The sequence below is a fragment of the Muntiacus reevesi genome, chromosome 7, assembly GCF_963930625.1.
Source record: "Muntiacus reevesi chromosome 7, mMunRee1.1, whole genome shotgun sequence".
Lineage (NCBI taxonomy): Eukaryota > Metazoa > Chordata > Mammalia > Artiodactyla > Cervidae > Muntiacus > Muntiacus reevesi.
In genome coordinates, this window is record NC_089255.1 from 11541395 (window position 1) to 11567207 (window position 25813).

Consider the following 25813-nt stretch of genomic DNA (forward strand, 5'->3'; position numbering starts at 1 on the left):
CAATTTATATTCCCACCAACAGTATACAAGAGCTCTCTTTTCTCCACATCCTCACCAACAGGTTATTTGTGCTCTTTTTGAGTGATGATAGCCATGCTGACAAGTGTGAGATAACAGTCAATGTGGTTTTGGTTTTGTATTTCTCTGATTAGTGATGTTGAGTATATTTTCATGTGCCTGTTAGCCGTCTATATATCTTTCTTGGAAAAATGTCTACTTAGGTCTTCAGTTCATTTTTAAAATCAAGTTATTTGTTCTTTTGATGTTGAGTTGAACGAGTTGTTTATATGTTCTAGATATTAACCCCTTATTAGTCATATCTGCTGGAGAAGGCAATGGCACCCCACTCCAGTACTCTTGCCTGGAAAATTCCATGGATGGAGGAGCCTGGTAGGCTGCAGTCCATGGGTTGCTAAGAGTTGGACACGACTGAGCAACTTCACTTTCATGCATTGGAGAAGGAAATGGCAACCCACTCCAGTGTTTTTGCCTGGAGAATCCCAGGGACGGCGGAGCCTGGTGGGGTGCCGTCTATGGGATCACACAGAGTCGGACACGACTGAAGCGACTTAGCAGCAGCAGCAGCAGTCACATCTGCAAACATTTTCTGTCATTCAATGCATTGTCTTTTTGTTTTGTTGATGTTTTCCTTTGCTATAAAGAAGCTTTTATGCTTGATTGGGTTCCAAATGTTCATTGTGGCTTTTGTTTCCCTTGCCTTAGGAGACAGATCCAAAAAAATATTACTACGACACATCTCAAAGAGTGTTCTGCCTATGTTTTCCCCTAGGAGGTTATGGCTTCTGATCTTTAATTAATTTTGAGTTTATTTTTGTATATGGTATTTATCTTTGTATATGATTTAAATTCATTCTTCTACATGTAGCCACTCAGTTTCCCACACCACTTGTTGAAGAGTCTGTCTTTTTCCCATTGTATATTCTTGTCTCTTTTGTCCTAGATTAATCAACCATAACAGTGTGGGTTTATTTCTGGGCTCTCTATTCTGTTCCATTGATCTATGATCCAGTTTTTGTGCCAGTACTACACTGTTTTTATGACTGTAGCTTTGTTGTATAGTCTGAAGTCAGGGAGCATTAATGAGTTTAGTTAATACAGGTATCTCAATATTTGAGGACGAGCTACAGTGGAAATGTGTATCATTTACTGTCTCCCAGGGTGTGGAGGACAATGGTGCTTAGAAATAGTAGATACTGAAATGCCTATGGAACGTGTGATTTCTATAGAATTTCTTTTTGTCAATTGTCCTTCATTTGTTGATTTGAAACTTTATTGGAGAACATACCTATATAAACTTTGAAATTGATGCAAAAATAAATTGTGGTGAATATAATCTCTTTCCTATGGTAAACTGAAACTCGCTCAGTCATGACTGACTCTGCGACCCCGTGGACTATACAGTATACAGTGGACTATACTACTCCAGGCCAGGATACCGGAGTGTGTAGCCTTTCCCTTCTCCAGGGGATCGTCCCAACCCAGGGATCGAACTCAGGTCTCCCACATTGCAGGCGGATTCTTTACCAGCTGAGCCACAAGGAAGCCCATGGTAACAGAAAGGCATGTATTTCCAACAAGGTAGCTTTCTTTCATAGAAACATTTTCCTTAGTTTCCATATCACTTTAAGTTCCTGTGGAGCACAGTGCACTATTCTCAAGTTTGCCATTGCTACTTTTGCAGATTTTAAAAATGAGATTTTTAGTTACCTTGGCTATAAATTGAGTTGTCAGACTTTTCCCACATATTCTTTCAGTGCTTATTCTACATTTCATGTTTTAAAAACTCCTTCTAATCTTCTAAATATTTTTTTCATTATAGCTACTTATTTCTAGCATACATAGAATACAATATTTTTCTGTCAGTTTCTTAGGATACTAGCACCTTTTTCTTGCTTAGCCTGTTTTTTTTTTTTTAAGTTGCTTAAAAATGATTTTATACAATTAAATTGGGGTGTTTTGATTTATAATTCAATAAGTTCCAGATTAATACTGAAGATACATATCTAATTTTGTTCTCACCTGAAACTCCACTAAGACAATACTAAAGGGATTTTCTTAAAATAGATATACCTATAAATGTAAGTAGAATGGGGAATGATAAATAAAGTGCTAGAAGCTAGAAAGCAGACGGATATGTGTGCAGAAGAGAGTTATCCTAAGACTGTTATCCTTACCCACTTGTAAGGCTGGTACTTGGCTGGCATTGGGAACTTGGGACTTTGGGGGAGATTTTCACCACTCCCTATATGAGAAAGGTATTTCTTTGTGCCCAGGCTATTTGTACAAACAGTACGGTTTGCACTCAAAACTTGCTTTCCCTATGGGAGTCTGGAATTTTGGGGTTGGGCAAAGAGTGTTTATATAACTAAGCCCCAGTAAAAAAAACGTTGGCACTGAGTTTCTCATGAGCTTCCCTGGTAAATAACATTTCACACATGTCACAACTCATTAAGGAAGGAATTAAGCATATCCTCTGACTCTCCTCAGAATTCTTGGAAGCTTGTGCCTGGTTTTCTCTGGACCTTATGCCATGTATCTTGAAACCTTTATTGATTTTGCCCTATCCTTGCAACAAAATGTAACCATGGTACATAAGTCCTATTAGCAAATCACTGAGGCTGAGTGTGGTCTTAGGGATCATCAACACAATGTGATGAATCCCAAGCAAGTAGTGAGGAGGACTGAGAACCAACTTGATAAATATTTCAGAATCTTCAAAAGGTTCAGGAACCAAGAGAACCAAGTACTACTGGAACTGAGAAGTGGAAGTGACTGAAACAGAGGTGGACAAAAGCTGTTTATGAGCAGTTAAGTCCATAACTGCGAAGAAAGACCTAAAGAACTAAAGGGCCTCTTGATGAAAGTGAAAAAGGAGAGTGAAAAATTTGGCTTAAAACCCAACATTCAGAAAAGTAAGATCATAGCATCTGGTCCCATAACTTCATAGCAAATAGATGAGGAAACAGTGGAAACAGTGACAGACTTTATTTTTGGGGGCTCCAAAATCACTGCAGATGGTGACTGCAGCCATGAAATTAAAAGACGCTTGCTCCTTGGAAGAAAAGTTATGACCAAACTAGACAGCACATTAAAAAGCAGAGATGTTACTTTGCCAACAAAGGTCCATCCAGTCAAAGCTATGGTTTTTCCAGCAGTCATGTATGGATGTGAGAGTTGGACTATAAAGAAAGCTGAGCACTGAAGAATTGATACTTCTGAACTGTGGTGTTGGGGAAAACTCTTGAGAGTCCCTTGGACTGCAAGGAGATCAAACCAGTCCATCCTAAAGGAAATCAGTCCTGACCATTCATTGGAAGCACTGAGGCTGAGGCTGAAACTCCCTTACTTTGGCCACCTGATGCGAAGAACTGACTCACTGGAAAAGACCCTGATGCTGGGAAAGATCGAAGGCGGGAGGAGAAGGGGACGACAGAGGATGAGATGGTTGGATGGCATCACTGACTCAATGGACATGGGTTTGGGTGGACTCTGGGAGTTGGTGATGGACAGGGAGACCTGGCGTGCTGCAATTCATGGGGTTGCAAAGAGTCAGACATGACAGCGACTGAACTGAACTTAACTGATGCTGGGAAAGATGGAAGGCGGGAGAAGAAGGCGACAACAGAAGATGAGATGGTTGGATGGTATCACTGACTCTATAGACATGAGTTTGAGTAAACTCTGGGAGTTGGTGATGGACAGGGAGGCCTGGGGTACTGCAGTCCATGGGGTTGCAAACTGTCAGACATGACTGGGCAACTGAACTGAAGTCCCTAAATCTCTTTCCCTCGTCCATGCCCTGAAATGCCACTTATTCATTCTGGCAGATACCCGGTTTATTCTCTGTAGAGGCTACTCTGACCTAGAGTATGAGTTAGATGGCAAGCACAGTTGATAGTCTGCCACCATTCCAAAAACAAGGAGATTAGTGATAAATATCAATTAAAGGGAGTCTCCCATGCCCAAACTCTCTTCCATGACAATATTCTCAAAGTGTTGTAAACCACAGCTTAATTCTCTGAAGGATTTTTCTTCCTGAGAAGTCTGATCAGTCCAAGAGGAAAGACCCAAATATAACAATTCCAGTATCAGGGGTTCCCTAATAAATTGTCTAGCCAGACTGTCTACTGTGTACATGTCTCACCCAGATGCTTAGAGATTACACTCTTAATTATGAAAAGACAGCCAAGGATAACTGGGTAGCTCAAAAGTTTTCACTGAAAGATGGAGATCCCAACAAACTAATAGAAAAAGAAAAGTATAAAGAAAAAAACTAGACAAACAATTCCATCATTAGTAGACTTGAAGAGATAAGAAAATCTACTGCACTCAAGAAACAAAAACAAGATGCTATTAATAAAAAATTCAGAGAACAAAAAAGAGCTCTTAGAAATTAAACAAGCTAATAGAAATGAAAATGTCAAGAGAGGGGTTAGAAGTTGGAGAAATCTTCCCCCAAAAACCTAGAGAATAAAGACATATTAAAAAATAAAGAAGAGGTAAGAAAAAGATCTGTCTTGGAAGTCCAACATCCAAATGTTAGGGGTTCAGAAAGAACAAAGGAGGGGAGAAAAATAAATGAAAAATTGAAGAATATTTCTCCAAACCAAAGCATACATATGGCTAAACTGAAAGGGCATGTTCAATGCCCAGCAAAATGTATAGAAAACATGAAGAGAGATAATTTTGGAAGTCTAGGGTCAAAGAAAAATCTAATAGGGTTCAAGAAAATTAAAACAATTCACATGGAAAGGATCAAGAATCAGAATGGCTTTCAAGCTTCAATCACAACAAAGTGGAGCAACACCTTAAAAATCTTTAGGGAAAATTATCTCCAACTTAGAATTCTATAGCTGCTTAAACTATCAATAAAATATAACAGTAGAACAAAAATATTGGACATGAAAAGCCCCCCAAAATTGCTTATCAAGCATACTTTCTCAAGAAGGTTCTAGAGAATTACTTCACTGAAAGGTATGCAATAAGGGATTAACTTAGCAGGCCTGAGTTGTATAAACTCTGCATATTCCACAGAAAGATCTGGTTCTTGCCTAGCACTTGGAAGGTATTTCTGAATCTTACCTTTGTTTACCTAGGGACTTGGGCCATGCCAAATAATTTATGCTAACAATGTGATTTATGGTGGCCATGTGACCACCATAATTTATGCTAATATATGATTTATGTGACCTAGACCATTTAATATGAGCTTGACCTTTGAAGAGGTTGGAGACTGAGTAATTAAAATCCTCCAGGGAGACCATGCCTATTTGACCAATTCCCAGAAAGAAAACCCTGGACACCATGTTTTAGGTGAGTTCTCCCGGTGGGCAATACTTTATAGATGTTGTCCCATGTTGTTGCTAAGAGAATAAGCACTGTCTACAAGACTGCTGGGAAAGGACAACTGGAAATGTATCCTGGTTCCTCCTGGACAAAGAGAAACCTTAGAGATTTAATTCAGTAACTTAATTATATAAAGAAAGCTGTGCTTTAGAGATTAAGTGAACTGTCTAGGAACACACGAGAAATTAAAAGGATTAAAACCTAGGTGTCCTGACTCCTAATTCAAGGCTCATAGGGATCCTGGTTTTCTCTGCTACATTAATACATTTAGATCTTTGATGGTATAGAGTTCAATTCCTTAACTTCCAAGGAGACAGACACTGCTTTATTAATAATAGTGTCATACATATGTCACTGCAACTACTTGTTCATTGTTCAAGATTTGCAGAATTAACATACCCCAGAAAAATATACTCAGAAACCAAATGATCTGTTTAGTAAAATATAATGACATAGAGGCAGTTTAACATCTTTATTTTGTGCTCTTTTGCAGACTATAAAGTACCTTTACCATATCCTTTACTTAAGTAGAAGTAGACTTTTTAAAAAGCATAAATAACTATTTCAGGAATGAAGTATTAATTTTTTAAGGAGGAAAATTTGTAAGTTGTCATTACTGAAAATCATCCCAAAATATAACAGGTTACTATGGGTTGCTCATTAGTTTATCATGCATAGCTCTCTTATTGAAAATTTAACATACCTTATATTAAGAAATAAACACTGGGAAGACCCAGAGGAATCGGGTGGAGAGGGGGGTGGGAGGGGGGATTGGGATGGGGAATACATGTAAATACATGGCTGATTCATGTCAATGTATGACAAAAACCACTACAATATTGTAAAGTAATTAGCCTCCAACTAATAAAAATAAATGAAAAAAAAAAGAAATAAACATAATTTATTTCTGAACTAAGAATTTCATACATTACAGATTTAAATTTCTTTGGGAACTAAACTGAATTTGTGATGAAATTTGTGGTACCCTTTAAAAAGTTTTCCCCTATAAAGTCCCTCATTGTATATTACTGATTTTTCATAAAACCTTTCATGCTTCTCAAACTAGGAAGATAGCAAAATTGCTTTTTGTAAAGAAAGACAGAGAGCCAAATTCATTGGAGAATATTATTCTAACTGATAATGGTGGTCATAAAAAGAGGCAGAATGTATCAGAAGTAATAGAATATCCCAGGGGAGAAAGCAGCAGAAAGAACACTGATTATTTTCTTTCCATCTAGATACCTTAAGGACAATAACAGTTTGACCATCATCAGTGATGGTGATCATTCATATTAGCTTAAAACCTGCTAACTCCATGGTATGACAGAAAAGTTCTAGAGTACACAGTATCACCTCAAACCAGCCCAGGTGGCTTGATAAGCAACTGGGCAAAGTTCTAAATGATAGCTGTGGAAAGAACACAAAAGTTTAAGAAAACACTACTTAAGAATTTTTATGTGTGTGTGTGTGCTCAGTTGTGTTCGACTATTTGTGACCCCATGAACTGTGGCCCACCAAGCTCTTCTGTCCATTTCCAGGCAAGAATACTGGAGTGGGTTGCCATTTCCCACTTCAGGGGATCTTCCCCACCCAGGACTTGAATTTGCACCCCTTGCGTCTCCTGCATTGGCAGATGGATTCTTTACCACTGTGCCCCTTGGGAAACCCTAAGCATTTTTTTGAAAAATTCATTTTTAATTGGAGGATAACTGCTTTACAATATTGTGTTGGCTTCTGCCATACATCAATATGAATCAGCCATAGGTATAATGTCCCCTCCCTCTTGAACTTGCCTCCCACTTTCTAGCCCTCTAGGTTGTCACAGACCACCAGATTTAAGCTCACTGCATCATATAGCAAATTTCCACTGGCTATCTAATTTGACATATGGTAATGTGTATGTTTTAATGCTACTCTCTCAATTTGTCCCCCCACAATCATTTTTATACTGAGAGACTAAAGCTGAAAAAAAATGTAGCATGTGATCAATATGCTAATGGAAAATGGCAGCTGTAATTGGTCTGTGAATTTTAAGTTAAATCTAATCTAATACAGACACTGTATTAGATTTCAGAACTAGGTCACACAGTAAGAAGAAATTTTTTTTAAGAAACTCTCAAATTCTAGATGCTTTATCAGTGTCAGATAATGACAACTACACACCTTAGATATCAGTGAGACTAACCACTTTACAAATTAAACAACTGGAGCAGAAAACTAGTGATTTGGAAAATATCAATTAGCCAAGTAAAACAGAATTTGGAGTAGAACTCAGACTTCCAGAATTGATGAAATTATACTACTTTAAACAGATCCCTTAAAGTTATGACAAAAAGATAACAAGGATACTTAATTCATAAAAGTTTGTCTTTATTTAAAACAAATTAAATGCAAAGTTCAACTCTGCCAAAGTTAGAGATTGATTGTATCTGTGCGGATGAAAAGAATTTCTTTTAAATTCCTTTACCTTACCATGAATTTGCTCTACCATCCAAATCATTAAGCACTGATCTACATATGTAACACTGCTAGGTGCTGAAGAGCACGCAAAACTTCCTTTAAATCAAATATACAATTGTGACTAACCTAAAGCAATGGATAGTATAGTAGAGCGAGGCAGACACGGATGGTGTATCATGGGATGTATGGTACTTTCTTCATATTTGTTCAAACTTAGAACAAAATCAACTTCCCATAGTTTAAGGTGTAAATTATTCAGAGTTCATTTTAACTAATGTTGTTCAGTCGCTAAGTCACGTCTGACTCTTTGTGACTCATGGACCGCACGTCAGGCTTCCTTGTCCTTCACTATCTCCTGGAGTTTGCTCACATTCATGTACATTGGGTTGGTGATGCTATCCAACCATCTCATTCTCTGCCATCCCCTTCTCCTCCTGCCCTCAATCTTTCCCAGCATCAAGGTGTTTCCCAATGAGTCAGCTCTCCGCATGAGGTGGCCAAAGTACTGGAGCTTCAGCTTCAGCATCAGTCCTTCCAATGAATACTCAGGATTTGATTTCCTTTAGGATTGACTGGTTTGATGTCCTTGCTGTCCAAGGGACTCTCAAGAGTCTTCTCCAGCACTTCAATTCAAAAATCATCAATTCTTTGGCACTCAGCCTCTCTTATGGTCCAACTCTCACCTCCATATATGACTACTGGGAAAACCATAGCTTTGACAATAAGGACCTTTGTTGGATACTTTAGGTTTTACTCTCATTAAATTTCAAACAAAACTCTGCACTTTTTCAGGAAGGATCCATTTCATTGAGGTATAATATATGTATGCAGGTGTACAATTTGATGAATTTTGTCATACTTTAACAACATAAGAAACCACTATTTCTGTCAAAAACAGAATATTTCCACACCCTCTAAATTTCATCCTGCTTCTTTGTTGTATATCCTTCCATTCTGGCTCAACTCCTAAGCAATTGGTGATCTACTTTTTGTGTCTGGGTTTTCTAAAATTTAAAATAAATGTAGTGATATAGTATGAGCTGAGCTCATTTTTGTTCATCTGACCTACTTAATTTTAGATTCATCCTTGTTGTGCTTATCACTAGCACGTTCCTATCTTACTGCCAAGTATACGCCTTTGTATACTTTATATCATATTTTGTTTATCCCTTTGCATTTTATGGCTATCTGGGTCAATTTCAGTTTTGGCCATTGTGAATAAAGCTACTTTGAACATTCACACTCAAGTTTTTGCAGAGACATATGCTTTCCTTTCTGTTGGGCATCTAGGACTTCAGTAGCTGTTTTATGATGTGTTTCACTTTTTAAAAAACTGTCCAACTGTTTTTCAAAGTGATTATAAAATTTTACATTCCTACCATCAGGGTATACTTTCTTATTAATCCACATCTTTGCCAATACTTGGTATAATCGTTTTAATTTCAGTCTTTCCAGTCAATATTTAATGGTATCTCATTGTTGCAATTTTCATTTTCCTGATGAGTAATCTTGAGCGTCTTTCATGTGTTTTTTGGCCATGCATATGTATTCTTTTATCAAGTGTCTTTCAAAACACTTTGCCCATATACTTTGGATTTTCTTATTGTTAAGGATAATTAGAAAAAGAGAAATTAGAAAATATCTCAAGACAAACTGATGTAGCTTTTTTTTATACACTGAAGTAATTTTTTTTCTATTCTTAGTTTGTTGAGTTTTTATCATAAAATAGTGTTCAGTTCATTTCAGTTGCTCGGTTGTGTCCAACTCTTTGTGACCACATGGACTGCAGCATGCCAGGCTTCCCTATCCATCACCAACTCCCAGGGCTTGCTCAAACTCATGTCCATCGAGTCGGTGATGCCATCCAACCATCTCATCCTCTGTCGTCCCCTTCTCCTCCCGCCTTCGATCTTTTCCAGCATCAGGGGCTTTTCCAGTGAGTCAGTCCTTTGCATTAGGTGGCCAAAGTAAGGGAGCTTCAGCCTCAGCCTCAGTGCTTCCAATGAATGGTCAGGACTGATTTCCTTTAGGATGGACTGGTTTGATCTCCTTGCAGTCCAAGGGACTCTCAAGAGTTTTCCCCAACACCACAGTTCAAAAGCATCAATTCTTTGGCACTCAGCTTTCTTTATAGTCCAACTCTCACATCCATACAGAACTACTGAAAAACCATAGCTTTGACTGGATGGACCTTTGTTGGCAAAGTAATGTCTCTGCTTTTTAATATGCTATCTAGGTTGGTCATAGCTTTTCTTCCACGGAACAAGTGTCTTTTAATTTCATGGCTGCAGTCACCATCTGCAGCGATTTTGGAGCTCCCGAAAATAAAGTCTGTCACTGTTTCCACTGTTTCCTCATCTATTTGCCATGAAGTGACAGGACCAGATGCTATGATCTTAGTTTTCTGAATGTTGCGTTTTAAGCCCACTTTTTCACTCTCTTTTTTCACTTTCATCAAAAGGCTCTTTAGTTCCTCTTTGCTTTCTGCCGTAAGGGTGGTGTCATCTGCATATCTGAGGTTCAGTTCAGTTCAGTTCAGTTGCTCAGTCGTGTCCAACTCTTTGCGACCCCATGAATCGCAGCACACCAGGCCTCCCTGTCCATCACCAACTCCTGGAGTTTATTCAAACTCATGCCCATCGAGTCGGTGATGCCATCCAGCCATCCCATCCTCTGTCGTCCCCTTCTCCTCCTGCCCCCAATCCCTCCCACCATCAGGGTCTTTTCCAATGAGTCAACTCTTCGCATGAGGTGGCCAAAGTATCTGAGGTTAAATTTTGTCAAATACCTTTTCTGCGATCTATTGAAAACATGTGACATCTTTTATTCTGTTAAAATGGTGTATCACATTGATTGATTTTCCTATACTGAACTATCCTTACATCTCTGGGGTAATTCCCACTTGATCATGGTGTGCTGTTGGATCTTTTCAATGTGCTGCTGGATTCAGTTTGCTATTATTTTGTTGAGGACTTTTGAATCTATGTTCATTAGGAATACTGATGTGTAGTTTTCTTTCAGGTGGTATCTTTGACTTTAATATCAAGGTGACTATTGTCTCACTGAACGTGTTAGGAAGTGTTCTCTCCTCTTCAATTTTTTGGAAATATTTGAGAACTGACATTAATTCTTTAAATACTTGGTTGAATGGTCCAATGAAGCCATGTGTGTCTGGAGTTTTTTTATTGGGAAGTTTTTGATTATTGATTCACTCTCCATGTTAGTTTTAGGTCTGTTCATACTTTCTTCATGATTCCATCTTGGTGTGTCTCTGGGAGTTTATCCATTTCTTTTAGGTTACTCAAGTTTTGGTACATAAATGTTTATAGTAGTCTCTTATGATCCTGTTTATTTCTGTGGCATCAGTTGTAATGTCTCATCTTTCATTTCTACTTTTACTTATTTTGTCTTTCTTCTTAATTGGCTAGCTAAGAATCTGTCAATTGTTTTGCTTTTCAAAAAACTTAGTTTCATCAATTTTTCTATTATTTTTAAATTCTCTGTTTTGTTTATTTCTGCTCTAGTCTTTCTTATCTCCTTCCATCTGCTAATTTTGAACTTAGTTGGTTCTTTTTTTCCCCAGCTCCGAGGTATATAAAGATAGGCTGTTCATCTGAGATCTTTCTTCTTTATAAATACAGATGCTTATTGCTTTAGAAATCTCTCTTAATACTGCTTTTTCCACAACCCATCATTTTTAGTATGCTGTTTCTTCTTTTGTCATAACTTATTTTCTAATTTCCTTTTTGATTTCTTCTTTGACCCAGTGGTTGTTCAAGAGTATATGAATTTCCATATAGTTGTAAATTTTCTAGTTTTACTTCTGCTACTGAGTTCTAGTTTTACTCCACTGTGGTAAGAAAAGATGCTCTGCATGATTTTAATGTTAAATATGCAAAGACTTGAGAAGAATGTATATTTTATTGTTGTGTGAAATGTTCTATATATGTCTGTTAGTGCCATTTGGTCCACAGTATTGTTCAAATGCTTGGTTTCTTCACTGATCTTCTGTCTGGATGCTTTATCCATTATAGAATATAGGGCATTGAAGTCTCTTACAGTTATGATATTCGTGTCTTATTTCTTCTTTCAATTTTATCAATATTTGTTTTACACGTTTAGGTACTCTAGTGTTGGATGCATACTCATTCATAATTGTTACATCTTCCTGGTGGAGTCACCCTTTTAGCATAATATAATGTCCTATGTCTCTTATGACAGTTTCTGACTTGAGGCCTATTTTGTCTAACTAAAGCAACACCATTTGAATGCAGAGTTCCAAAGAATAGCAAGGAGAAATAAGAAAGCCTTCTTCAGTGATCAACGCAAAGTACAGGAAAACAACAGAATGGGACAGACTAGAGATCTCTTCAAGAAAATTAGAGATACCAAGGGAACATTTCTTGCAAATATGGGTTCGATAAAGGACAGAAATGGTATGGACCTAACAGAAGCAGAAGATATTGAGAAGAGGTGACAAGAATACACAGAAGAACTGTACAAAAAAGATCTTCACGACCCAGATAATCACGATGGTGTGATCATTCACCTTGAGTCAGACATCCTGTAATGTGAAGTCAAGTGGGCCTTAGGAAGCATCACTACGAACAAAGCTAGTGGAGGTGATGGAATTCCAGTTGAGCTATTTCAAATCCTGAAAGATGGTGCTGTGAAAGTGCTGCACTCAATATGCCAGCAAATTTGGAAAACTCAGTTGTGGCCACAGGACTGGAAAAGGTCAGTTTTCATTCCAATCCCTAAGAAAGGCAATGCCAAAGAATGCTCAAACTACCACACAACTGCACTCATCTCACACGCTAGTAAAGTAATGCTCAAAATTCTCCAAGCCAGGCTCCAACAATACGTGAACCGTGAACTTCTCGATCTTCAAGCTGGTTTTAGAAAAGGCAGAGGAACCAGAGATCAAATTGCCAACATCCGCTGGATCATGGAAAAAGCAAGAGAGTTCCAGAAAAACATCTATTTCTGTTTTATTGACTATGCCAAAGTTTTTGACTGTATGGATCACAATAAACTGTGGAAAATTCTGAAAGAGATGGGAATACCAGACCACCTGACCTGCCTCTTGAGAAACCTATAATGCAGGTCATGAAGCAACAGTTAGAACTGGACATGGAACAACAGACTGGTTCCAAATAGGAAAAGGAGTATGTCAAAGCTGTATATTGTCACCATGCTTAATTAACATATGCAAAGTACATCATGAGAAATGCTGGGCTGGAAGAAGCACAAGCTGGGATCAAGATTGCCGGGAGAAATATCAATACCCTCAGATATGCAGATGACACCACCCTTATGACAGAGAGTGAAGAGGAACTAAAAAGCCTCTTGATGAAAGTGAAAGAGGAGAGTGAAAAAGTTGGCTTAAAGCTTAACATTCAGAAAACTAAGATCATGGCATCTGGTCCCATCACTTCATGGGAAATAGATGGGGAAACAGTGTCAGACTTTATTTTTGGGGGCTCCAAATCACTGCAGACAGTGATTGCAGCCATGAAATTAAAAGATGCTTACTCCTTAGAAGGAAAGTTATGACCAACCTAGATAGCATATTAAAAAGCAGAGACATTATTTTGCCAACAAAGGTCCATCTAGTCAAGGCTATGGTTTTTCCACTGGTCATGTATGGATGTGAGACTTGGACTGTGAAGAAAGCTGAGTGCTGAAAAATTGATGCTTTTGAACTGTGGTGTTGGAGAAGACTCTTGAGAGTCCCTTGGACTGCAAGAAGATCCAACCAGTCCATCCTCAAGGAGATCAGTCCTAGGTGTTCATTGGATGGACTGATGCTGAAGCTGAAGCTCCAGTACTTTGGCCACCTCATGCGAAGAGTTGACATCATTGGAAAATACCATAATGCTGGGAGGGATTGGGGGCAGGAGGCGAAGGGAACGACAGAGGATGAGATGGCTGGATGGCATTACCAATTCGATGGACATGAGTTTGAGTAAACTCTGGGAGTTGGTGATGGACAGGGAGGCCTGGCATGCACCAATTTATGGGGTCGCAAAGAGTCGGACACAACTGAGCGACTGAACTGAACTGAACCAAAGTAACACCTACATTCTTTGGTTATTATTTTCATAATATCTTTTTTCATCCTTTTACTTTACTCTATGTGGGTCCTTAAGTTGAAAGTGAGTTTCTTATATATAGCATATAGTTGGGTCTTTCATTTTTTTAGTTCATTCAGCAACTCTTATGTCCTTTGACTTCAGAGTTTAATCAATATACATTTAAAGTACTATTAAAAAGAAATGATTTATATTGCCATTTTGTTGATGTTTTTCTTATAGTTCTTATAGTCTTATAGTTCTTTGGTCTGTTATATCTCTCTTGCTGTCTTCCTCTTTTATTTTTTGTATTAATATATGTTGTTTTCTTTTCCCTTTTAATTTTGTGTAACTTCTATAGCATGTGTGAGTGTTTACCTTAAGGTTTACAGAATATCTTACATAACAGTCTATTTAAAGCTGATAACTTAAATTCAATTGCATACAAACTCTATACTTAAACTTCTGCCCACACTCCAACTTTTTAGTGTCATCATTTATATGCTTACCTTGTGTATCTTTTAATATCTTTAATAGTCTTTATTTTTAATTTTTCTTACCTTTTATACCAGAATTAAGTTATTTACCCACCACCATTATAGTAATACAATTTCTGTACCTGTCTGTATATTTGTCTTTATCAATGAGTTTCATACTTATGCTATTATGTTACTTTTTAGTATCATTTTCAACCTGAAGAGCTTGTTTTAGCATTTCCTATAAGACAAGTTTAGTAGTGACCTCTTCTAGCTTTTGTTTATCTGGGAAAATCATTCTCTTTCCATTTTTTGGAAGGATAATTTTGCAGAGTATGTTATTCTTGCTTGGCAGTCCACCGCCTGCCCCCTCCCCCTTATCCCTTTAATTAGATTATCCTGCTCGTTTTCTGAACTGTGAAATTTCTGCTGAAAAATCTCTCATAGCCTTATAGGGGTTCCTTCGTATGTGACAAGTTTTTTCCTTCTCTGCTTTCAAAATTCAAAGGTCTTTGACTTTTGATAATTTGATTATAACATGTCTTGGAGTGTGTGTATTTCTTTATATTCTTTTGACTTCTTGAGACTGGATGTCTATTTTCTACTCCATTTTTGGGAAGCTCTCAGTCATCATTACTACTGAATAACCTTTCTGGTATTTTCTTTTCTGTCTGGGATTCATTGTGTAAATTGGTTTGACAGTGTACCAGTAAGTCCCTTTAGCTTTGTTCATTCCTTTTTCTTTTTTGACTGAATTATTTCCAGTGATTTGTCTTCAGATTCATTGACCCTTTCTCTTGTTTTATTATCCAGTCTGTTAATGAACCACTGACTTTTTCACTTTAGTTTTCATGTTCTTCAGCTCTATGATTTATGTTTTGTACTTTTGGGTATATATACATATATACATTTTTGTTCACACTGCATGGATGTGGGATTATAGTTCCCTGACCAGTGATTGAACTTGCGCCCCTTGCAGTGGAAGTGTGAAGTCCTATAACTGGATGATCAGAAATTGCCTTAATATTTTCTCTTTTGAAATTCTGCTTTGTTGAAATTGTTCATGCTTTGGTCTGTTGCCTGTGGTTAGCATCTTTATGACGGTCATCGTGAATTTTCTATCAGGCAAATTATATAGCTCTGTTTCATTGGGGTTTCTGGATATTTAGTTTTGTTTAAACATCTTTGCCTGATTCATTTTCCTCAGCCTCAACTCTGCATTAGTGTCAATGCACTATACAAAATAGGTACCTCCCCCAATCTTCATGAACTGGCCGTGGACAGCATAATACTGTCATCAACCAACTTTTCCAGAGACTCTGGGGGCCTCGGCCAACTCTTTCCCTCCTCAGGGAGTAGCAGGAAGTTGTAGTTCAGGTTTCTTCGCTCTCTGCTGAAGAAGCAGGGTAGCTATGCTGTTTGCCAGTTGAAGGTGCTGTCCCCAATCTCCTCCAGGTGGCTAAACTGTACTGGACACCTCAGACTTCCAAGACTGGTAAGATAGAAGGTCTCACCTCTGGGGAGTACCCTACGAAACACTGGGGTGCTGGACATATGAACTAACCCCTTCCTTTGGGAGAAGCTCAGAACTAGGAGGTCTTGTCCCAATTGTATGGCACTGGGCTGGGGTCAGGGACTCTAATGTGAGTCTGTCCCAAACCTCCTTACTGGTTTTGATGATTTTTGTTTTGTGTTCACCTGCTATACAGGAGACTTTCGATTAGTTTCTGGATTTCTCACACAGGGAATTTGTGAATTGTTGCTGATGGTATGTTTGTAGGGGAATGGAGGGTCCATCACTATCTTGCTGATGTCACCCCAACATGGCTTCTATTTTTTCCTGTTGTTGACAGTGTTACTGTGAGCAGAATTTTAGGTTGCTGGTTATTTTCTCTCAGCATTTTTAAGATGTTTCACCATCTTCTGGATTCCTTAGTTGTTAATGAAATGCCAAAACAAACTAATTTTCATTCTTTTTTTTGTAATATCTGTATCGAGTTGTTTTAAACACAGTTTGTCTTTGGTATTTTGAGATATTACTCTGTTCATTTTCCTTTAATCTGTCTTGGATTTTTTTTTGGCTGAATTTTAAATTTAGCATCTTTCATAAATTTGGGCAAATTCTAAGTCATTATTTTTTAAAGTAATTTCTCTAAAATTCCAATACATTGGACCTGATCATTATATCTTAATCCTTTAATCTCTGTTCTTATTTTCCATCTTTTACTTCTCTGAGATATAGTCTGGGTGATTTCTTCCTCATATCTTTCAGCTTAATGATCTCTTTTTAGCTATTTAATTTGTTCAGTTCATTTCAGTTTGTAATTTTAAATTGTTCCTTCATTAAAAAATGATTTCTTTCCAAATATGCCTAATTTACATTATTTATCATATATCAATAGTGTTACTTTATTAAATCAAGTGAATAGACATTTTATACTATCTATTTGATAATTTTGACATCTTTAATCTTTGAAAGGAAGAGTTCTCAGAGTGAGTTTTCATTTTGAGCTCATGTTCCTTTGAATTTTGTCAGAATTCTGGGTTTATAGTATACTTCTCAACAGATTACTTGGATTTGCTTCCTCCAGGTGCTTGAGGTTACCACCAAGTCAGGGTAACATTAAACTACATTTTTCTGGTTGACCTTTCTCCTCCTCTAAAATCACAGAAGTGTGATTTCAGGCTTCAAACCTGTGTGAGAAAAAGCTTGCTATGCCTTATCAGAGAAGACATTTTTCCTCAGTTTGTACCTCCTTCACTCAGCGCCACGGCACAGACAAGTACAAATCCCACCACCAACCTCTGAGAACCTGTTTACTTTCTCCCTAATTCATCTACATAAGATGTGTATTTCAATAGAGTTCTCTGATTAGACCTCAGCACAAGGTATTGTCTCCAATGTCACCTCTTCATACCAATGTGCTGTCGCCCCCAAGACATTGAAATTCAGGATTTAGGTTAGCAGGAAGCAGCAAGCAACCACCCCCAAAACCCAAGACAAACATCTGTGTGGTACTTTACAATTTCACATTCACTTCTTTTTTTGTGGCTTCTTGTCTCTGAAGAACTTCCTCACTTACAACTCATTCACTGAAAGGGATTAAATACTCTCTGCAGCATTTTAAGGCATTTCTCTGAGTCTTTGTTCAGCCACATGGCCCTGGTTTCTACTTCTATAAACTAGGAGGTGAGGGTCATAAGCTGAGTAAGGAGGAAAAAAGATTGCTGAAGAGTGGAAAAGGTTTGAAATGGTGGGAATTGGGAAAGCAAGAGAAACACTGAGCACTAAATAATAAGCAGTATAAATGGTATTCAGAAAAGATCATAGAGAGGAGATCACTTGACAAGACTTTATAGCTCATGAGCCATACAGTAGTCTCATTTCTGATACATATTAAGACATAAAACCTTGGACAAATCACACTGTTTATACCTATCTATTTCATAGGGACTGTGAAGACATGTGTTGTGAAGTGCTTTGAAAATACTAAATCACACAAAATGTAAAACATTGTAATTATGTCTTTGCCATAGAAATGTATCTCAAACTATTGCTTTACAGATGATCTCAGGAAAAATAGAATCAAGTTAATGGATATAACAGTTTAGTAGATTTGGATAAAAACAGTTTATAATCACAGTTATGCATAAAAATCTAACACCGAGGAAAGTATAGTTTCCAGTAGATAGTAACTGACTCGTGAGGTGAGACTTACTTGTTTTGCAGGCTTTTCTGTTTAATAGATTTGTTGAAACCAAATTAGCAAAGCCCTAATTATTATGGGCCATTTGCCATGATATAAAAATAGTTTTGCTAAGTAAAACTCTAATATATTAAAGCAACTCCATCAGTAAGATTTTACCTGTAGTAATCAGAAGTAATTAATTGAACCAAAAAAATCTAAGAGAATCTTAGCATTCATTTCATAGCCAATGTTTTAGGCACAAAATATAAAGATCCCAGAAAGTACACAAATAATTTACTTCATATATTTATCAAAATTAACTCTCAAATTTTAGATGGTTAAATATTTTCAAGATTTTGGTCTTTTCAAGATTGTCATCCAAAAATATATTCACGATTGTTCTATGAATTTAAAATATGATAAAGTAGCTTCTTATCCTTAGGGAGTTTCTATTTTAGGTGGTAAAAGTACTTTTATGAGAAATCATACCATTATAACAAAATGGAAGTACCTGTTAAGTTGAACTCCACCATGTTCTCTGACATTTCATCAATATTTGGAAGAATACATCAAATGTCAGGGACAATGACAACAGCCATGTATGTAAGAGTTAAGATTCTGAATTTAATTTTCCTAGCTGTATTGGCATTGTGATTTAGTAACTGCCTTTTATTGTGATTAAGCAACTGGCACTCATGCTACAAAATTGCAAGAAAAAAATGTCAATATGGGTCATGGAGGTGAACTCATTGATTTTGGCATGCATCAACAATACTGCAAAGATACTATCAACTCTCATTTTAAGTCCTTTTACTTGTTCAAATGGTAGGTAGCATGTTTAATCAGATAATCTGTTTTAAAGACTGAACCCTTCTCTGGTAAAAGTACAGGGGTGTGAACTATTCTTTGGTAAGTACACGGTAAAGTACATGTTCTATTAATCATGCTGGAAAAAGTTCAATAGGTGTTTTAAACTTAGTGCATAGGTTTATTATTTTTTTCCAACTATTTGTTGCAGGAGGTAAGTATGTAAATCTAATTATTTCAGAAAGGGCTACCTCCCCTTACCTGAATTCCATTCAAATATGGTCAAGAAAAGAAAGAGTGGTCTAGGCAGTCTTAACTTTTTGAAAACTTATTTTTAGAATAATTACCACAATGTATTCGAAGTAGTAATGGTTGTTTCACAAACTTTATTTTTATACTGCTCTATGGTTCTTTGTAACTAAGTCTTTAAGTTAGAATTGAATTTTAAACTACTACTATATGTTTTTATATAGTAATACATGAACCGTGAACTTCCAGATGTTCAAGCTGGTTTTAGAAAAGGCAGAGGAACCAGAGATCAAATTGCCAGTATCTGCTGGATCATCGAAAAAGCAAGAGAGTTCCAGAAAAACATCTATTTCTGTTTTATTGACTACGCCAAAGCCTTCGACTGCGTGGATCACAATAAACTGTGGAAAATTCTGAAAGAGATGGGAATACCAGACCACCTGACCTGCCTCTTGAGAAACCTGTATGCAGGTCAGGAAGCAACAGTTAGAACTGGACATGGAACAACAGACTGGTTCCAAATAGGAAAAGCAGTTCATCAAGGCTGTATACTGTCACCCTGCTTATTTAGCTTCTGTGCAGAGTTTGAGTACATCATGAGAAATGCTGGGCTGGAAGAAGCACAAGCTGGAATCAAGATTGCCAGGAGAAATATCAATACCCTCAGATATGCAGATGACACCACCCTTATGGCAGAGAGTGAAGAGGAACTAAAAAGCCTCTTGATGAAAGTGAAAGAGAAGAGTGGAAAAAGTTGGCTTAAAGCTCAACATTCAGAAAACTAAGATCATGGCATCTGGTCCTATCACCTCATAGGAAATAGATGGGGAGACAGTGGAAACAGTGTCAGACTTTATTTTTGGGGGCTCCCAAATCACTGTGGATGGTGATTGCAGCCATGAAATTAAAAGATGCTTACTCCTTGGAAGGAAAGTGATGACCAACCTAGATAGCATATTAAAAAGCAGAGACATTATTTTGCCAACAAAGGTCCGTCTGGTCAAGGCTATGGTTTTTCCAGTGGTCATGTATGGATGTAAGAGTTGGACTATGAAGAAAGCTGAGGGCCAAAATATTGATGCTTTTGAACTGTGGTGTTGGAGAAGACTCTTGAGAGTCCCTTGGACTGCAAGGAGATCCAACCAGTCCATCCTCAAGGAGATCAGTCCTGGGTGTTCATTGGAAGGACTGATGCTGAAGCTGAAACTCCAGTACTTTGGCCACCTCATGCGAAGAGTTGACTTATTGGAAAAGACCCTGATGCTGGGAGGGATTGGGGGCAGGAGGAGAAGGGGACGACAGAGGATGAGATAGCTGGGTGGCCTCACCAACTCGATGGGCATGAGTTTGAGTAAACTCTGGGAGCTGGTGATGGACAGGGAGGCCTGGTGTGCTGCGATTCATGGGGTCGCAAAGAGTTGGACACGACTGAGTGACTGAACTGAAATGTTTTTAATTAGTGAGAAGTGGACACAACAAATACTTTAAAGAAGTCAAAAGTAAAATGAAACTGGCATTTAATACGACAGATTGGGTAATCAAGAAGCACAACTATTTAAAACAGATATAAGGGTCTTTTGGTTAAAAAAAAAAGTCAAATGTTAAGTTTTAAATTTGTCACCATGTAGATTTTCCCTACCACTCTGCTGTAATACAAAGAACTCACTGGGAAAGCCTTATTCATTCAAAGTGATCAACAGTGCTTCCAACTACTTGGAATTGATATAAAAATTTGAATTAAAAAACTGGATATGGAACAACAGACTGATTTCAAATTGGGAAAGGAATACATCAGTGCGGTATATTGTCACCTTGCTTATTGAATTTATATACAGAGTACATCATGCGAAAAGCCAGGCTGGAGAAGCACAAGCTGGAATCCAGATTGCAGGGAGAAATATCAATAAGCTCAGATACGCAGATGACACCACCCTTATGGGAGAAAGCAAAGAGGAACTAAAGAGCCTCTTGATGAAAGTGAAAGAGGAGAGTGAAAAAGTTGGCTTAAACTCAACATTCCAAAAACGAAGATCATGGCCTCCGGTCCCATCACTTCATGGCAAATAGATGGGGAAACAATGGAAACAGTGAGAGACTTTATTTTGGGGAGCTCCAAAATCACTGCAGATGTTAACTGCAGCCATGAAATTCAAAGACACTTGCTCCTTGGAAGAAAAGCTTTGATCAACCTAGACAGCATATTAAAAAGCAGAGACATTACTTTACTGAACGTTGTCTAGTCAAAGCTATGGTTTTTCCAGTAGTCATGTATGGATGTAAGAGTTGTACTATAAAGAAAGCTGAGCACCAAAGAATTGATGCTTTTGAACTGTGGTGTTGAAGAAGACTCTTGACAGTCCCTTGGACTGCAAAGAGATCAAAACCGTCAATGCTGAAGGAAATCAGTCCTGAATATTCATTGGAAGGACTGAAGCTGAAGCTCCAATACTTTGGCCACCTGATGCGAAGAACTAACTCATTGGAAAAGACCCTGATGGTGGGAAAGATTGGAGGAGAAGAAGAGGACGACAGAGGATGAGATGGTTGGATGACATCACTGACTCAATGGACATGAGTTTGAGCAAACTCTGGGAGCTGGTGATGGACAGGGAAGACTGGTGTGGTGCAGTCCATGGGGTCTCAAAGAGTCAGACACAACTGAGTGACTGAACTGAACTGTTTTAAATACAGATTCCTTTTTATTTTTTCTATTGAATATGGAAATGATTTCTGGTTAAAAATGTCTCTTTTTAAACAGGTAAAAATATGTTCTTTTTAAGTATAGTTACATTTCTTAAAATCGTTTGTTTTATAAAGACAAGGATAGATAAACAACTTACACTCTTTCTAGGAGACACTCCAAAAGGAAAAAAACTTTAGCCCAGCTTCTTTTCAAATTATGTTTTCTAGGATAATAGAACCTTGCTGTTTTTTTTAAAAAGTACATGACAGAAACAAGATATCTATTTAATAGGAAATTAAATATCCTATTTAATAGGAAGACTTTTAGACATTTAAGTATCTTCCTCACTAGCTTGGAATAACAGCAATCAGAAGTGTGAAAATGCAATCTGGATATTGTGTAGTTTATGCTGTAGAAGTATATTTTCAGAATTTCAAGCTTAAATATAGATGCTTTTTCCCTATTGTGATAATGTTTAGTTAATTTGTGTTTACCTTAGGGTGAGAGGTATGACTGGAAGAAGGTACAAGGGGATCTCCAGGGCACTAAAAATGATGCATATCTTAATCCGGGTGGTGGTAACATGAGTGTATGCATATGTAAAATTTCACTAGCTGTACATGTAAGCTTTATGTACTTTATGGTATATGTTATATTTCAAGAAAAAGTAAAAAGAGTGTTTAGCTACTTATGAAATGCCCAACTGTTTTACAATGAGTCATTAATATGACTTTGTTGGTCAAAATGGTATAGGGAAAAAACAAATTATCTGATACTCAGGGCTTAAGGACTGCTAATCATGCTTAGGCAAACTATATCTGAAGCTAGAGCAAAGTTTTAGGATGAGATGTGCTGGTAGTGTATCAGAAATTGCCAGGAAGAACACAGTGTATCAGCTTAACTATAAAGGACTGAAGTATTGTAACAATTTAAGCAAAAACCAGAAGATCAGAACATCTGCAAATAAGTGATGTGACTATGGCATGTTTATTTGATTTATTTACCCATGTTCTTATTTCGGCTTACTGTTTGGGTTTTTGTCACCGTATTGCTTGGACTTCCAAATGATTGGGAATTCTGTTACATATTCTTAACTGTTGTTTTTAGTGTGGTAAAAAGGTGAATTTATGATTATGCTTTTAAAATTATGCATTCAACTTCATAGCTATTACTGGAGAAGAGTTGGTTTACGCAGGAAATACAAACACACAATCTGCCTCAAATGTTTATACTTTTGCTCAGAACCATGTTAATTCTCATCACCTCCAAAAGCCTTTGAGAGGATTAGCTGCATAGACCAATATTGTTCTATATTAGTCAGTATTAAGCATATGATGTCACCTTGTTTCCTCCCCTCCTCAAGCTTTTTTTTTTTTTTTTTTTTTTTTTTTGCGGGGGAGGGAGGGGAGTGGGGAGTTGTGTGTGTGTGGGTTTTTTTTTTTTTTTTTTTGGTAATTCTCAAAATTCCGTGGCTTAAATACCACTAACTGGCACACATGATTGATAAACTTACACTCTCAAACCTGTTTGAAATGGGTCAAATGCCTAAGCGCTGCAGAACAATGCAAACCAACCAGCAATTCCTCATAAAAGAGAAAGGGGGTGTGATTAGGTGCCAGCTATTAAGTAAGTTATTGCAAAAACAGTTTGGTGGTTTGTTTCTGCAATAGACGCAGGTTAAACTAGTATTTTCTCTTAATTAGCTGGAAAAAATAAAAAAGACTAGGCTTTAGGAGGTAGAATAAATAGTCGAGGCATGAAGCCACTGGGGCAAACACACTCGGGGCTTTACGGAGGTCTTTATACTGACCCTCGGGATTGGTTACTGATTATTAACCCCGCCGGGGAACTATCGAACGGAATCTGTGTGAAGCTTATCGAGCCCAGGGAAAGGAGATGCAGGAGGGAATATAAGCTTCTAATAAAAGAAACGCAGTAACAATAGCAGAGGAACAGCTCTGCCTGGTGACGTAATGGCTGGCAGCAGTCCAGCCTCAGCAGAGCTGCTGCTACCTCAGCATCCAACCTCTCTCAACACAGTACAGCTTCGGCAGAGCCACCCCGGCTGCCACTTCTTGCGATGCCACTTTCTCGGTGCCACCGACACCTTCGCTTACAAGGGCCAGGACGCCAAACAAAGGCTGGTCCTGCTCTTTCAAGTTGTGTGAACCCACACTCTCACTCACCACCCCCCCCCCTGCCCCCCAACTCCCCAAGCCCCTCAGTAGTCGAGTCAATCGGCTGCTTAAGTTTAGGGCCAGAAACCTGGCGCACACTCCAGGCGTGCCTCAGTTTCCCCGGGCTGCTCTCGGGTCCGCTTCTGCCGGTGCGCACCCCACCCCCCCAAGCCGCCACCGATCCTCAGCCCGAGTGAAACGCGGCGGCCCCACTCTCCCGCCCGGCCCCGCGTGCCGGTCCTCCCGCCTTACCTCCGCCAGGTAGAGGTTGAGGAGACAGAGCGTGGAGAACTGGAGGCAGGAGGGGAAGCAGTAGAGCAGCCAGTGGGGGAAGAAGTGCAGGTGAGCGGGCGGCCGGAGCAGGGGCAAGGAGCCGCTGAGCGAGAAGGCGGCGGAGAAGAGGGTGGTCCTGAGCGCTGCCCACAGGAGACAGAGGAAGAGACAGAGGCTCTGGTAACTCAGCCGCCGCTCGCGGTACAGGAGCAGCCGCCACAGCTGCAGGTAGGCAAAGGCGAAGAGCGCGGCGTAGAGCAGGGCGTGCAGGATGCTCAGCGCCAACTGCACCGAGCCAGGCACCGCGGCGCCTGAGGCGGCAGCGACGGCGTCTCCGCCGCCCCCGCCGGGCGTCGAGGGCTCGCGGCCGGCCGCCGGACCCGGCACGGACACCCTCATGAGGCGGCTGGGGGGCGGGCGAAAGAGCGCGGGAAGGAAGGGGCCGGACTCGGAGCCGCCGTCGAGGGGGAGAAGGATGTCCCCCTGACCCCCCACCCACCCCAACCTCCAACCCCAGGAAGCGCCGTGACAGGACCCAGAGCCCCGCGGAGAGCAGCCGCGGCTCCTCGGACCCCGCCTCCTCTCCCCGCCCCCCCCCCCACCCCCGGGGGTCTCGGCTCCTCCTGCTCCGGCTCGGCTTGGTAGATGCAAAAAACAACTCTCGGCTGGAGACAATCAGCTGAGAAACCCGAGCATTTGAGGCGCTCGCTCCGCACCTTGGGCTCCAGCCGATTGGCCCAGGAGGGCACGCCCCCTGGGCGCCGCGCTCGGAAGACCACAGGCCACAGGACCCGTCGCTCAGGGACCCCACGACCTGATTGGGCATTCGCTTTCCCCGCTTGCTCCCTCCCGTTCTTTCCCCTACCACGCTGCGGATTGGCCCAAGTACTGCACGGCCTACTCGCGCTGGCGGGCGGGCTAGACGTCGCCTGTCACCGGGGTGGCTCTTGCCCGCCCCCTGCGCTCCCCATTGGCTGGAGAGGCCGCGCGTAAGGCCCACGAGGACAGGGAGGAGCCTCGTGGGTTGTTTTTTGCCCAGCGGTACGACTCAGACGAGCGGTGCAGGCTGCTGCTGCGGAGGCGGGAGGACAGCGAACTCGCAGGTAGGGGGAGCGGTTCGCGGTTACTGGGCAGGCAAAGCACGGCCCCGCCTTCTGGCTCTCATTCTTCACGTGGAGAGAACTGTCGGTCCGCAGACCAGATCCCAGCCCGCAAGTCTTGTCCTCAGGTCTTGGGTACGTAGGTGGCAGCGCGGGTCCTGGAGACGAGGGCTATGGTATCTGCAAGCAGGGATGCTTGCCGGCATTCGGACCTGGTGGGTCTCCCTCAGCAACGACCGCACCACCCGGCTGTGGAGTTTGGCTTAAATAGGGCCTCACCTGGATGCTTCTCAGGGACGTTTTGTTTTCTTCTTTTTCCCTAGCGTGAGCGCCTATAAAACGTGAGCCCTTTGTGGGGAGAGGGCAAGGAATGAGGCGAAGGCTGAACGGAAGATCTAAGTAAGAGACCTTTCCCTCCCTCAGGACATGTTCCACAAGAGAGTGGAAAGAGAATGGGA

General features: G+C 39.8%; 2 protein-coding genes across 4 annotated transcripts in view; one reads left to right on the forward strand and one right to left on the reverse strand.

Moving 5' to 3' along the window:
• Positions 1 to 24654, reverse strand: part of GPR137C (G protein-coupled receptor 137C) — a 56623-nt gene extending 31969 nt beyond the window's left edge. The window contains exon 1 of the mRNA XM_065941570.1: positions 24235 to 24654. Within this exon, the coding sequence (XP_065797642.1) occupies positions 24235 to 24654 (420 nt within the window). The remainder of the gene's footprint in view (positions 1 to 24234) is intronic.
• Positions 24655 to 25273: 619 nt separating this feature from the next.
• The window catches only part of TXNDC16 (thioredoxin domain containing 16), an 86158-nt gene continuing 85618 nt past the window's right edge, over positions 25274 to 25813 (forward strand). For 2 of the 3 annotated variants that reach the window (XM_065940585.1, XM_065940584.1), the window contains exon 1: positions 25274 to 25358. The gene's annotated coding sequence lies outside the window, so the exon portion shown is untranslated. Of the gene's footprint in view, positions 25491 to 25813 lie in introns of all 3 variants that reach the window. The other variant, XM_065940586.1, reaches the window with a different exon arrangement.